Source organism: Opisthocomus hoazin, chromosome 19 (assembly GCF_030867145.1).
Source record: "Opisthocomus hoazin isolate bOpiHoa1 chromosome 19, bOpiHoa1.hap1, whole genome shotgun sequence".
In the NCBI taxonomy this organism is placed as follows: domain Eukaryota; kingdom Metazoa; phylum Chordata; class Aves; order Opisthocomiformes; family Opisthocomidae; genus Opisthocomus; species Opisthocomus hoazin.
In genome coordinates, this window is record NC_134432.1 from 15306289 (window position 1) to 15321503 (window position 15215).

The following is a 15215-nucleotide window of genomic DNA, read 5'->3' on the forward strand; positions in this document are numbered from 1 at the left end:
TACTCGCGGGATTAAAACAAGCATTTGTGAGTAACAGAAGCAGGAATTATCTTTTCAAGGACCTCAGCCTTTCATTGTCTGAGTTTTAAAGTCCTCTGAAGTCGGCCTCTGGGGATAATTTCTCTGATGGTTTTCTGTTAACGTAATGAAAAATCTTCAGCCTGTATTTGCAAAGGAGACGTCCGCACTGTAGCTACAGCTATAAAAGGTGCCAAAACCCATTACCAGCGCACAACCAAATGTAATCTAACAAAAGAACAGCGTTTCTGACATCCTCTTCAGAGCTCACAGCACCCTACGTGCAGCCTTTTGCCACATCTTCAGTTTTGAGGAGAAACGGCTCTTTCCTGCCAAACAACACACTTTGGCGTGAAACTGCTCTCGACTCAACGGCCGTGCTGGTTTAATCGCTTCTCGGCGAGGAGCTTCGTGAGGTTGGAAGTCCTGTTCCCACAGCAGACTGCCCCACAAAACCGGCCCCCAAGCTAGCTCTGTCGTTTTAATCTCATCAGTTTTTCCCCTTCGACAGTCACCCTGAGGGAAAGGCGGCTCCGAACGCAGCCGCAAAGGGTTTGCTGGCGGTGCGTCCCTGTCGCCAGGGCTTGGCAACGCGCTCGGGTGATGAGAGGGGACGGAGGGAGCGGCCCTGCCACCCCCCCCCCCGGCCCCCCATGTGAGGACATGGCGGCGGGCGCTGCCTGAGGGGACCGGCGGGCAGCGGGGGCCAGCGGGCCTCGCTCTCCTTGCTCGGGGGACCCCGCTCCTCTCAGGGGGGGAACAGGGCCCGGACCCCCGCCTCAGGCCACCGAAGCTCTGGGAGCCCAGGGCGGGAAGGAACCGAGCGCGGCCGGGTCGCGACGGCCGCCTGGCCACAAGGCCGCGTCGCCAGGGCCGGCGCGTTGCTATGGCGCGGCCCCGCCCCGCCTCTCGCCGCGCGCCGCTGGCGTCCCAACATGGCGGCGGCGGGCGGCTGCGGGCCGCTGGCGCTGCTGGCCGCGCTGCTGCTGCTGGCGGCGGCGGCGGCGGCGGCGGCGCGGCTTTACCGGGCCGGGGAGGACCCGCTGACCGTGCTGGCGGCCGGCTCGGTGCGGCGGGCGCTGCTCAACTCCTCGGCCGCCTGGGTGGTGCAGTTCTACAGCTCGTCCTGCGGCCACTGCATCGCCTTCGCCCCCACCTGGCGGGCCCTGGCGGGGGACGTCAAAGGTGAGGCGCCGCCGCCGTCCCCCCCTCCGCGGCGGGCTCTGACCGGGCCCCCGAACCCGGCGAGCGCACGGCTCTGCACGGCTCCGCCAGGCCGCCGCGGGCCTCACCCGCAGCCCGCCGCCCCCGCCGTCGCTCCCCGGTGCCGGTGTTGGGCCGGGGGATGCGGGCCGCGGCGGGGCCTTGTCGTACGTGGTCACCCGTGGGGTGCTCGGCCGCGGCGGGGGCCTTGGCATGCGTGGGGGCAGCGTGGCTTGTGCTGGCCGTGTCACCCGTGGGCTTGGGCAGGGCCTTGGCACGCGTAGGGGGCAGCAGGGCCTGTGCCGGCTGTGGGCTTTGACGGGGCCTTGGCACGTGTGGCCGGGCTTGGCGCTAAGCCACGGTGCCTCGACGCAGGAGCGTCGCCCCTCTTCACGCCCCTCGGGCGGCGGGCACAGCCCTCGCCACGCTGCTGGGGTGGGCAGCACATGGGACAGAGCCGGGGTGCGGGTGCTGCCAGCCAGTCTCCCCACTGAAGGTCACGGAGGAGCCCCACTGCCTCGCCCACGCCGCGCGGCCCAGCCGCGGGTTGGCAGGCGGGCATCTCGGCGGGGGCTGCAGTGTGCGAGGGGCGCGCTGAGGCACAGGGGGGTTGTTCAGGCTGAGCTCTGGGGGCAAGGTCTTGATCATCTGAACGCTTGGTGAAGGGACTCGCCTATTTTAGAGGCTAAACAAAAAGTAAGTACTGCGGGGCTGGAGAGGCCGTGCACACGTTGGAGTTACACCTTGCGAGTTCAGTGTGGAATGACTGGACTAGACAGGGGGAAAAGGACTGCCGGGAAATAGTATGAAAATCAAGCGAAGTGAGAGTCAGATTTTCAGATTTATCAGATAGTGACTTAAAAAGAAATGGTGGCCTCCGCGGTTTATGCTGGGGGAGACCTGCCTCGCTGTGGCTTAGTCTGCTCAATTTTTTTGGCAGGTGCTGAAATGTTTTACTCTATTTGTAGGTCTAAGTAAACAAACAGGCCCCTCAGATATCCATTGAGTTCAGTACCTCAGGTGGGGAAAAGACCTGAGATCAGACTTTTGGAAATGTTGTGCTTAATATAGTGGTGTTAAAGGCTTTTGAACCACTCTTAGTTTCGCATTTGACCCAAGAGATGTTTCCAGGGTGGAGGCAGCAGTTCTAATGCATTCGTATGGTTCCAGCGTGAGAGGGGGTGAAGAGCTCAAAAACTGAGAAACACAGAGCATTGCTGATTTCAGAGCATTTCAAAGGCTTCTTGCTTGCATTCCGGTTTTGTTTATAAAAGCAGTAGCTTTTTTCTGATTTCTTTGGCTAAGTTTGTGTAACATTTTCACCTTCTGATTTGGTTTGCTTGTGGCCAAAATAGTATGAGCTTTTCTTCTTTTTTTGAAGAAAAGTTGAGAACAAGGAGGTGTTTGAACACTGCAGTGAAGATCGTGAAGAGCCTGAACTGAGCAGAGCTTTTGTCAAAATGAGACGGGGACGTGTTTATATATTACCACAGCAGCACGATACCTTTGAAGGCAATATTGTTTGTAATTTGTAGTGACTTCTTCAAATACGTATTTTCTTTTCTCATCTGCAGTCATGATAACTGCAAATGATGTTCTGCAATTCTATTACTATAACCTGTTAAAGGCCTATCTACTCTTTAATCCATTGAGTTTTTATGAAGACTTTAATTTAAAAAGTGGATTTTTATGTTTGTGGACATTGGCACTACCAGCAAATGCAATTGCCTTCTGGTGTTATTTGTCAGCAGAATGTTTCCATTTTAAAGTTGGAATGAATGGATTTTAGTAGGAGACTGAGAACAGTCACGCTTTTTGTAGCTTCATCCAAAAAAAACCCCAAAAACGTTTCACCCACTTAGGCTGTCCCAACATTTATTTTCCAAAAATGTTTACTCATCTGCTAGGATATTACAGCTCTCTTCGAGGCTGCAGACTCATCTGCATTAGAGAACTCCTAGATCACTGTGGTTGTATTTGCTAATTTGGTATAGACAGTTAAATGAGTGCAACTACTTTGTCTATAAAAGGCCTGTGCTAATACAGTTAATTTTAATTTCATTTCTCATTTGTTGAATCTTGGCAATGCTATCATTGCAATCTTCATAGCAGAACATAATCCTCCGGTGCTTGCTTTTGTGTAATTTACATTTTGAGTTTGATGCTCCCTCTCCTCTCAGAACAGGCTTTAGGCTTAGAGTCATTGCTGCTGCATTCCTAATCACACATTTAGTTTTATTACAGTAGTGTCCAAAGTGGCCATTATAGTTAATTGTACTTTTTCTGTCTTAAAAGATGATTGCATCCATCCACCATAATGCCTGTGGGCTGGAATTATATGCAGTAATTTTCCGTGTAGAAGTAACAAACCCTTGGAAATCCCATGTACAACAACCTTTGAATTATATGCAGAAGCAATTCGCTCTTCTGGATTTGGAACAACTGTTCCAAATCTAGCAATAATGATTTCCTTCTAGAAATGGTTCTTTAAACACATTTGGTGGGGAACTGCAGAAACCTTGTCGTTATTCAGAAAGCAGCCTATGTGTTAAAATACATAAGTCTGAAGTGGCCTGCAGGGAGAGGTTGCTTGTGATGCATCGCTTATCTCCCTGACTGAAACTTCATAACGGAAAATAACGCGTGGCATGGCATCTGCCCGCTGGAGGGAATACACAAAGAAAGTATCTCCCTCATAATACCCTGTGAGGGGTGAGTTGGCATTCTGCAGCATTTCGCAAGGTTTGAGCAACCTGCTGGATTTCCAGTGTGTCCAATGCATTCGTGTTGTTCATTGGAACTTGTTTAGCCTAAACAGAAAGAGCTTTGGTTAGTGTGATATCACTTATCTACTCCTTTCATATAGTTTGTGAGTCAGTATTTAAAAAATACTAATGCTAATTTAAAATTCATCAGCATTAAAAAAAACCAGTCCAGGCTACAGTGCCACTGTAAACTCACACAGTGTAGGCTGTGCACTCCAGCAACTTTCACGTCCTTTAGAAAGGAAAAGCTCCTTTTCAAGCAGAAGCAACTGCTGAGCAGCGCACGTCCCAGCTGGTGCTCTTTAACCCAAGTGTTTGGCTGGAGATGGGTTTGCATTGTTGTGAGCCGGCTGTTTGCATGAGGTTCCTGGTGCTGCTATTCATTCTGTGGAGGAGGATCAAGACAGGTGGAAAAAGGAGGAGGAGTGGTGAAAGTTGAATGAGATAGATACCCAGAAGCCAAACTTTTTTTTTTTGTTTTGCATTTTATTCCATGAAATGGACTGTTGTATCTTTTGTGCTCCTGTGAATACATGCCCATCTGCTCTAGCATGCTCGTAGTTACTCCTGGTGCCTGTTCAGCTGTTGGCATGTTCAGCACAACTGAAATTCTCCCTCAGCTGCCCCATCCTCCTCCAAAGACAAATAAAGGTCAAGCTAAATTTCAAAAGCAGCTAGGCATGCAACGGTCAATCAGGTCTTGAACTTGATGAAGCTTTCATGCGCTTTGCTATAAAAGCAAGTTTAATTTTAGTGCTTTTTAAATTTTATTGATACTTGGCAATTGTGCTGTACCTTCAAATTCTGCCCACAGCTGTTTTGATTTAGCTTAGCTTCAAAAAGTAACTGTCTAAGGAGTCTCCTGGAGCCGTTCTTCCTTAAAGTGATTGCTGCAGCGGAGCATGCCTCAAAAAGATCAGTTCCGAGCAAAATGAGAAGGAAGAAGTTGTAAAGGAGCTGAAAGCTTTTACTGAAGTTATATAAGTATATTTATAGAAATACTTGAACTCTTGTGGTTATTGCTGTGCAACATTTATAAAGAAAACTTATGGTGATGTTCAAACTCAACTATTTAGCACACTGGTTAAAAATCAGGTATTTTTTGAGGTATATCTAACGTATTCCTGAACAGTACTGAAAGATAAAGACGGCTTTCAGTAGACAATAGGTGAGCCTTGGGTTGTGTGCAATTCGGGAGGCCTCTGAGAAAATTGTGAGTTCACCAAGCAGTGAGTCCTTGTGAAAACAGCTGTAATACAAGGTGCATCAGATTTATGGTTTTGTAGTTGACAGCCACGTGGAGCAGTAACTGTTGGATTAATTTTATTCAGTTATATATATTCTGTATGCTTTATTTTATGAGCTTAGTTAGTGGGAGAAGCTAGGGAATACAAGCTGGTATCTTGCAAGTGTTGGGTTGGCCCTGATTTCATCTTACTGGATTCAATAAAATGTCTTTGGCCTGGGAAGTGCTACATTGTGTGTTGAGATTCTTCTTATTGAGGTGTATTGAAAACACTGCAGCTAAGAAAAACAGGGAGGCTTTAGTTATTTTAAAAATCAGTAGATTGTATTACACTTGAGGATAGAAATGAATAGCAAATGAGAATCGACTGACGGCTGGATTTTTGTGCCATTGGAAGCTGTCGGAGTTCTGTTGTTGATTTCTGTGGGACACAGAGTAATCCATCAGCTGAAAAATGAAAGATATCTTTGTTTTCAGACTGGGAATCTGCAATTAGAATTGGCGTGCTGGATTGTGGGGAAGAAGAGAACTATGAGACGTGCAAAGAATACGGTATTCACTATTACCCAACTGTTAGGGTAAGTGTCTTAATATATTGCCTTAGGTAAAGGGTGCCTGCTTTATAGTAACTAAAACCGTAACAAACTTACTCGTGCAGAGTGTTACGTGTAACTAGTTGTTCTTCAGCTGGACTTTTTCTTTGCTTTTGATGAGGAAGCTGTGGGGTTGATAAAAGATTAATTTGAGTTCTTCTTGCTGAATGCAATAGCTGATGCAGTTATTTATAGCAGTAATTCAGTCCTCAGTTCTGAATGTGAACAGTTCTTATTGAAAGATGATGCCATTCTAGAAAGTACTATGTTGATACATTTATATAACAACTAGCTGTGGTCTATTTGTTAGATAATAACAATTTGTATAAATATTTTTCAAATTCAAATATTCATGATTATTAATAGGATTTTTAGTTTTGTTATGTAAAAGTAAAGGTAATACATTGAAATTGCATCATGAAATCTGATTTCATGACCAGGGGTCCAACTTAAAATTTACCCTTAATTCATCCATCACTGTTTTTCTAATTAATTTCATAATTTGCTTAAACTGGCTTTTAAGAGGGATCTTGTGTGTGCCAAAAGTATCTACTGTTGTTCATCTTCAGGACTTAAGTGCAATTTTTAACTTCTCTGTCAATGTGTATACTCACATTATTAACCATGAGTGTAAGCAGAATGTGATGGATGGAGAGGACTGAATAAACTGTGTTTGTTATGACAGGAGACATTTTACTGTAGAATTTGTGATGTTCTACCCTGATAGAAAGAAAAATATTCTGGTTTTTGTAATCTTTCAAGTTTTGGGTGTAAATTGGAATGCGCTGTTTGTTAGACAGTGAATCTCTTCTATTTCATTTTTTTATAGCAGAAGGCAGTCAAGCTCCATTATATATCCTGTTTAACCACTGGAGGGAGTTGAGAAAATGTGAATAGTGTTCTAAGTATGTACACAGTTGGTAGGACTGATTTGGTTATCAGTTAATTAGTGTTTGGGTTAATGTTTGCAGTCGCGGATCAATATACAGTACTGAATTATGCATTGTGATATTTTTCTTCTAAAAGTTGGCCTTACTGTATATCAAAGTTTCAACTGGTGCCTATGATCTGCCCTCGTATAGTTGAGAAGCAGGTCTTTGGAGCTCATAGGCTAAGAGGGAAAACTGTCTTCTGAACAGATAGTTAAAAATATTTTGTAATTGGAGCTGTAAAAAGTAAAAACTCTTGGAAGCCGTGTTTGTTCCTAAACTGAGCTTTCATCTTACACAGTGAGTTATTTTCAAAGCGATAATACTTTTTTTTTCTCTCACATAGTACTTCAAAGCATTCACAAAACAGTTTACCACTGGAGAAAATTACAAAGGTAAGAATATCCTGCTGTAAGAAATCCCCAAAGCAGTTATCCTCTCAGCCAGGAATGTGTCACACAAGAAGCAAAATCCCTTTGCCTGTCAGTTAGTTTAGACAGCTAGAGATGAGGTGGACACTAAATAGCTCTTTCAGATGTGATATTACAAGTACTGTATGAACATGGAATGTTGGGCAGAATTTTAGACAGGCAAAACACTTGTTCAAGAACTTAGGGCTCACGCTCTTAATTTTGACAAATGGCTAGATAATTTTTTAAAATTCCTTTTTTCCACTGCACACACACCTCATCAGCGTGAGATCCAATTTGCTCAGTCCTCACTGATGCTTTTTGATCTGTCGGGCTGCTTTCCAGGCATCCTGAATCTCACCCAGAGAACCCCTATTCAGATGTTGACTAACTGAAAGTGGGCTTATGCTGTGTGTCTGACAGGATCACAGCTTGAGGTGGTTTGTCTGGGGACAAAAGTAATGTTGTCTTTTTCAATGGATTAGCATTTAAAAGGCCAGAGGTCAGAAGAGAGACCACCTGCACCATTAACCCTTCATGTAGAAGTAGACTGTAGTTGTACCTGTTACTTTTTGGCATTTGTGAGATTTTGCAATTTTTGACATTCTGCTTTTTATTTTATTTCTTTTAAAGCAAATAAAATGTTCTCACACTTCATATACTTCCTCATATTGTTACATGGCTTTGTAACCTCAAATGGTACACCTTTGCAGTTTTTAATGCATGATGAGTATCCTTATTGCAAAAAAGCTACTGAAGTTGTCTGCACCAACTATTGCAAAAATGAGCATGGATTTAGCATGAAGCCTTGTTTGAAGAGAAAATCAGCAAGGCAGGCAGATGGTTAGATCTGGAAAAGTCTTGAGGTTTTATTAATTTTGGGGTGGGATGACAGCTTTTAAATATGATCTCATCTCAACATTAAAATGAAATCCTGCAACTAAATCCTAAGTCCCTGTTCTTCAGCCAAGTAGTGTTCTGTTTAAGTCCAAATTTAAAACAAACTGACACAGAAAAGCAGGAGAATGTATGAAAACCTGCATGTGAGTAATTTTTTCCCAGTTTTCTAAAGTGTTGTTTGGGTTTTTTTAACTTGTACTCAGCAGGAGCAGATCGAGAGCTGCAAACAGTTCGTCAGATGATGATTGACTTCTTACAGAACCATTCCCAAGAGCTGAGACCGCCTGCTTGCCCGCCATTGGATCCAGTTTCGTAAGTTCCTTGTTTAAAATACAGCTGATGTGTGCTTACTGTGTTGATTAAATAAAATGTAGAAGGTCCTATTAAAGATGAAGTAAGCTTTCTTATTATCAGTTCTGCTACAAGATTTTAAAAGGAAACTCTATCAATAACAGTGGCTGTATTGCATTCTGCCTGTGCTAAATAGCTTTTCTTTTCTTAAAAGGTCCAGTGATATTGCTTCACTTTTTGACAAGAACAGCCACCATTACACTGCCATTGTGTTTGAGAGTAATAATTCCTATGTTGGACGAGAGGTAATGTATGACTTATGACTGTAATAATGAATATGAATGAATGTTGGCATAACACAGTTTAATTTTATGTTATTTATCCAAGCAACAAATTTTTTGATTATAGGACGAATTAAAGGGTCATAAAGGGCAGGTCATGCATATATGAGATATCACAAAGTCAACGGATTATACAGTGCTGTTGTATTTAGTCACACAGAGGAACTTTCTTACAAATGAATGTGATGTCATGTTAACTTCTTCCATTCACATTTTAGTGGAAGATTAATTTATTAGTGTCATTGTTAGGATAATTTTTTTGTCTTTCAAGATTTGGAAGATCACAACAAAAATATTGTCAGATTATGTTATTGGTCTGTTGCAGCTAGAGAACCATTCAGAATATTCATTCCTCTGGGCAGCTTTTGTGATTTCGGCTGTTTATAATAATCTAAATTCTCTGGTTCTCTGTCTTCATGTATGGCTTTTAGGAAATTATGTTATAAATTAAGATGATAGCATAAAATTATTTTCACAGCTCTGAGGCACTGAAGAAGTGGAAGTCTTTGGTTTTTTGCTGCCCCCACCCCCCCAATAAAATATTTGATTTGGCATCATTTCACCACCTAATGAGCCTGCTGTTTGCTTAGACAACTGTTACTTTTCTCTTCCTGCCAAGATCTAGGATAAGTAAAGAAAATAAATTGCATAATTATCTAGGCATAATCTGCGCAGAAACATCCAATGTCTGTGGAATGTTTCTAATTAGATTTGATGCTGAGATGGCCCAGTTGTCTAAGTGGAGGAGGGTGGGCTGCCAAAAGCAAGAATCACTTTGAGAAGCAGGCTGCTTCCAGTCGTTTGTTTTCTGGAAGCTGCTGTGTTGAAACAAGTGGGCTTTACCAAAGAGAAGAAAGGTGATGATTGTAAAGTTCTTCAGCATTTTGTCACGCTTAGTACCTGCTGCTATAGGGAAAGACTGAGTGTCACCCGATTAACACAAAGTGGAGTCTGCTTTCAGAAGAAAAAGTATTTGCTAATGTTATGTAGTATTTTAGCTTTATAGAATAGTTTAGTGAAATAGAAAACAACGTTGTTTTCAAGTTTACGGTATAAGACACAATGGGCAAATGGGCAAACCTAATAGAAGTTGCAACAGCTGAAGAAAGGAAGGCCATGCGTTTGCCACTGATGGAAGGAGGAAAGGAAGGGTCTCTTAAATTACAAGTTTGAAAGTGAAGGAAAACATGGCAAAGATAATATTCATCTTAGAGGGAAAAGTGTCGTGGAAACTGTGAAACTAACAACATGAAAAAGAAATAGAAGAGACAGAGAGGGGTATAAGTAAAAGAATGACAAGTAGAAATGTAAGGAGAGTCAGAAGGATGAAAGGTTTTGTAGGTAAGAATGGAACATTAGAAATGGTAGTAGAAGAGCATAGGCTAATGGAAGGATGTAAAGAGTGTGGTCATTAGAATGACAAAAGAGTTTAGTAGTGGGATCTTGAAGGACGCAAGAAGGGAAGAAATGAGTATTTAAGCTTTTTTTAAAGGGCAAATTTTCATTACTTATAATTGACTCATCATATTTGTAGGTGCAACGTTGGCTGTAGCTGGCAAAGAACTTTGCTGGTTGAGTCCTGGCAAATCTTTGAGGCATCCTGATGTTACCATCCTTTTCTGCCTCCTCCACCCTTCACTGAATTTCACGCCTTGCAAAGAAATTTGTGCCCACTCCCAGCTGCTCTAAGGCAAAAGCCCAGCATCAGATTTAAACAGCTGAGGAAGATTGGTTTGAGCTCAGATGTTGGACTGTGAACTGGAACTCTTGAGATATAGGCACCTACCCCTCTATGGAGTCTCTGCTGTGGGGCTGGTAAACAAAAAGAGCTGAACAGACGGCTGGGTGCTGTGACACCACAGACTACACAGCTTGATTTGGCAGGGCTTGCCAAGAAAAGTCTTAAATCCTGTGGAGCCCTTAATTGTTTTCGAGGTCATGGACTTTGACATCAGAATGCCACAAATTGGTGGGACCGAGATTTCTTCACTACCTGAAAATTTGCCTTTGGACTCTTACATATATAACATGAAAGATAAACCTGTTCATGCCTGTGGAATATCCTCTGGGCTATTTTGAGCTTTCTGAGGGCATTTTATCATACATTTTCATGTTTTCTTCAGATGTTAGACTTCAAAGGGAAAAGATCAGGATAGAGCAAGAAAAAAAAAATGGAGGATAGGGGCAATAATTTCCAGAGAAGTGTAAATCTTCTTTAACTTGAGTTGTTAGTGTCCACAGAATACTCGTAGATGTGCTTTCTTGGTGAAGAGCTTAATGATACCCTTAAAGGATGATGCGCTTCACCTATTTATATGTCTTGTCCTACAAGATTGGATATGCCTTGAACAATGTATAATTCATGTCATCTTTTCATTACCCAGGTTATCTTAGACTTGATCCAGTATGAAAACATCATTGTAAAGAGAGCGTTGAATTTTGATAAGCCTTTTATTGAGAAACTTGGTATTACCTCAGTCCCTTCATGCTATCTCGTGCATCCAAATGGGTCCCATGGCTTAATTAACATGTAAGTAGTTATCTGCTATGGAATATGGGGAGGTTCACTCAGACTATAAAAACAGTTTCCATAGCTTCCTTTCATACAAAGTAAATTATTCTGTAAATCCATAAATGCTCTCTAGCAATTATTAAGTAATCTAGCAGTCTTGTTATACGATTTACTCTTTGTGAATGCTTGTAATACACAAATGTGGGTTATGCCAGTGGAAGTTAGACTGCATCTTTTAGGAGGAGAAAGGTAGCTGAAATGGTGTGGCGGCTAATTATACCCCTTGTGTAGTTTGACAGCAATAACAAGTTTATACTGGTGGCTTCACTTGCGAAGTAGATGGTTTGAAGTAGTGTTTCTAACTGGAAATAAAAGCTCTAGGCCAATGTTTGTTGCTTGGAGTTTTGTATGCTCAGAGCAATGAGCTGGTTGTTCTTAATGAACCATTTAATATTGTTCCCTGTATGTTTTAACGAGAGACCTAATATTACTTTTGCTTACAACTGTTGCCTATTTATAGCTTTAACCTATTATTGTGATACTTCCTAAAACACTTTGGAATAAAAGTGGAAAAAAATTAACGAGGCATCAAAGTTCTTAAACTTGCCTCTAAGTCAAAATACTTGTTCTATGGGAACACTGCCTGTGCAAGGTGAACAGACATTTTGATTAATATGATGTGTTCTTATTTTGAATGGAATTTCAAACCACTAATCCAAATGTTTGTTATTACTATTCTGAAGTTGAACATTATTTAGTTTCACTTTATATCAAAACATAACATGTTGCTAGGACTGCAAAGCATAAAACAATATGAACATCTTGTTTTATAAATATGCTAATTTGCTTTGGATATTCACTTAGTCTAAGATTAAAAGTAATCTTTCCTTTGTCCATTTCTATGCAGTTTGAAGCCTCTACGGTCTTTCTTTTCTTCGTATTTAAAGTCACTACCAGGTGTAAGAAAAAAACTTCTTTTGCCACTTCAGCTACCTGTTCAAGAAAACAAAGAGGAGGGTACAGAAATCAAGGTGTGGAAGGAGTTTGATAAGTGAGTGATACCCTCGATTTTCAGATCAATGCTTGGTTATTAAAATTTGCTTGCAGTTTTTACTTGCCATGTGGGAAGCTGTGCTGTAATTTATTATAAAATCCTTGTGCAGTGAAAAATTTTACTTCGTTTCATCCCAGATGATGCACGTTGAGTTGAATAGGTTGGTCACTACTGAATGATCTGCATTCTTCTGCTAGAGTAAAATTAAAGACGTTCATGCTTGATGCTGGAGAAATTATAGCATCAAAGCTGAGAGCAAAGCTTTCAGTTGTTGCTTCAACTTCATCTCTTTCTCAGTGTATTCAGGTAACACTTGTGAGTTAGTTCAATTCTAGCATGAAGGTTACAACTTCTTTACGATTGTGAGCAGTGTTTCAAACAATTCAGAGGTGAAATTATTGGGGACTTTTAGTATTTAGTTTTTAGCAGCAAGCATCTGCACTGCTAATGTTTTTTTCTAAAGGTATGGCTAAATACTTAATTGACATAAAAATGCCAAGGACTTGGCACCCATTACCTGAGGTATATGGATCACTGATCTGAACTGTGGGTAAACTTCAGCAAGTAATCAGTGTCCCTTAAAAATAAGTAATAAAATAACAAGCTCTAGCATTACTATAGAAAACAAGAATTCTGTATGTGTATAATAGTGAAGCAATACCCACTAAAAACTGCTTGTCAAATGCAAGTATAATAGAAAATATGAAAGTCACTGTAAAAGATGTTTTAGCATACTAAATCCAGTAAGGTTTATCTTCACCCTCTTTCCCTCTTTGTCTGTTTGAGAAAAAGATGCAAAGGCTTTGCAAAGAGATAATCCCTCAGCATCTTTAGATGGAAAAGATGTAGGACTGAGTGCTTTCATTTTGTACTTACTTCCCTTTCGTGGACACTATTAGTGTCATCTTCTTTCAATTCCTATTATGAAATGTTTTATATGAAACATGATGTTATCAAAACAACCGAGTTAAATTGAGCTGCTTTCCAGCAAGACAAAATCTTGTTGATGTGAATCTCAAGTCAAAGTATCTTCTAAATAGGATTCTTTGGGGGAACCTCATGCGTTCACATGGATGTCTTTTTATTTAAGAAACTGAAGCAGAATTTTGCTGCTGTTTTAAATTTAAGTGAGTATGTTATTAATTAAGGAGATAAATTCAGAGCGAGTCTGTAGTTTGAGTTCTTAAGAATATAGATTATTCTGTGCTTTAATATGTTATTTCCTGCATGTTATTTAAGAGGTGGGTCCAGCCAGTTTCTTGAATGATTGTTCTTTTAATTCTGTTTGGTTTTAGAAATGTGCTGCTGAACGCTTACAAGAAGTGTTTAACTATTAACTATTTGAACTTCTGTTTGTTTGGTTACGTTGCTCTGTATGATACTGTCTAGAGTTTGTACTCTGAAAGCATTGAAGGATAAAGTGCTTTACTTGGTCTATTTGTACTTTGTAAACTGTTTTTTGCTGTTATGAAGGTATTTGGTTGTGAGAACGAAATCTTAAAATCTTGGATTTGCTTTACGTGCTTTACTTGTACCTGTTAGAAGGTACCTAATTCTGTCTTGAGAGCTGGTGTGATTAAAATTAACTGTTAAACTTGTATGCGAAGAACCTACAGTAAAACTACTGCGTTTGGGAGAGGATTTCTAGATTCAGTCCTTTCCGACTGAACTTTTTCAGTCTTGTTTGCGCTCCTGCTTTGGATATAATCTACTTCTGTTCAACAAAAGTCTCCCTTTTTTCATAACATGTCATTTTTCTGTTTGTGGTCAATCCTGAAGAGAAGCTGTAATTTCTTTACACTAGCTATTTCCTTGCTGACAATGTCAGGGTTATAATTTCATTACAAGGTAAAGCTGGCTGAGAGGCAAAAAGTTTAGTCAAATATAAGAGAAATTCTTGTGTGTGGTTATGCTTCATCTGTCTAAACTCTGAACAAAATGACATAAAATTTCTGTTTTAAGAGAGTACAGTGAAACTCATTGAACTTGACATTCACCATACCGAGCACCTGAAGTAACTGCTGTGTCTTCCCATACTGGTGTAGGGTATACTGCAATCACTGTGGAGTGGCAAATGTTGAGGTTTTAATGACACCTGCTATATATCAATTTTACCTTCATGACTGGTGAGAAAATGAGCGAAAGAAACCTGCCACTTTATAACATTATATATGTGTGTTTCAGATCTAAGCTGTACATGGCTGACCTTGAGTCAGGATTGCATTACCTGCTCAGGGTAGAGCTTGCTACGCACAGGACACTTGAGGGAGCTGAGCTAAAGACCTTCAAGGATTTTGTTACCGTCTCTGCCAAGGTATACACTTCTAGTCTTTGATTATTTGTAAGAATAAAGTGACGCTAACGTAAAATTTATTATGTGGCATAAGTCTCTCAAAATGTCTTTCAGAATGTTGAAGTATATGCTTCCTTACTAGCTTAAATAATAGTTTTGTGGGTTTCTTTAAATATTATTTTTGAGTTATTTTATGCGACTCTGGCATACTTTTAGAGCTGAAATGCATTTTAATTTAGAGGGCTCAAAATTAAAGAAAGCTTAAGTAGTCTGCAGCATATTGAACAAACACTGTAAGTGTAGTCCATTTATCATATTTTCAGGATAAGTAGCTATTGTAACTGAGTGGGATTAAAAAAACTCTTTTGTTATTAATTTTTGACTTTTCGATGTTGTTACTGCATACTTGGAAAATGGTGTTCTATTAGAGTTATTAGTAACTCTGTCTAAATTTTGAATATAATTGAAGTATTGCATTTAATTGGGTGTGTCAAAATAATTGAGATATTGAATATAATTGAATATTTAAAAAATAAAGTTGTTTACATATTACATTTGAGTGAAGGTACAATATGTGTAATAGAACGTGGTATGACGTGAAAAAAATGGAAATAACTTTACAATGTCAGCCTACTGAAATGACCAACGTCTCTATATTTA

The 15215-nt window shown here is 40.9% G+C and overlaps 1 protein-coding gene across 1 annotated transcript in view; it reads left to right on the plus strand.

The window, feature by feature from the left end:
- The first annotated feature begins 953 nt into the window (after positions 1-953).
- The window catches only part of QSOX2 (quiescin sulfhydryl oxidase 2), a 28761-nt gene continuing 14499 nt past the window's right edge, over positions 954-15215 (plus strand). Inside the window, exons 1-8 of the mRNA XM_075439497.1 lie at positions 954-1203; positions 5710-5810; positions 7101-7149; positions 8268-8376; positions 8570-8660; positions 11081-11226; positions 12116-12259; positions 14447-14576. Of these exons, the coding sequence (XP_075295612.1) occupies positions 954-1203; positions 5710-5810; positions 7101-7149; positions 8268-8376; positions 8570-8660; positions 11081-11226; positions 12116-12259; positions 14447-14576 (1020 nt within the window). The remainder of the gene's footprint in view (positions 1204-5709; positions 5811-7100; positions 7150-8267; positions 8377-8569; positions 8661-11080; positions 11227-12115; positions 12260-14446; positions 14577-15215) is intronic.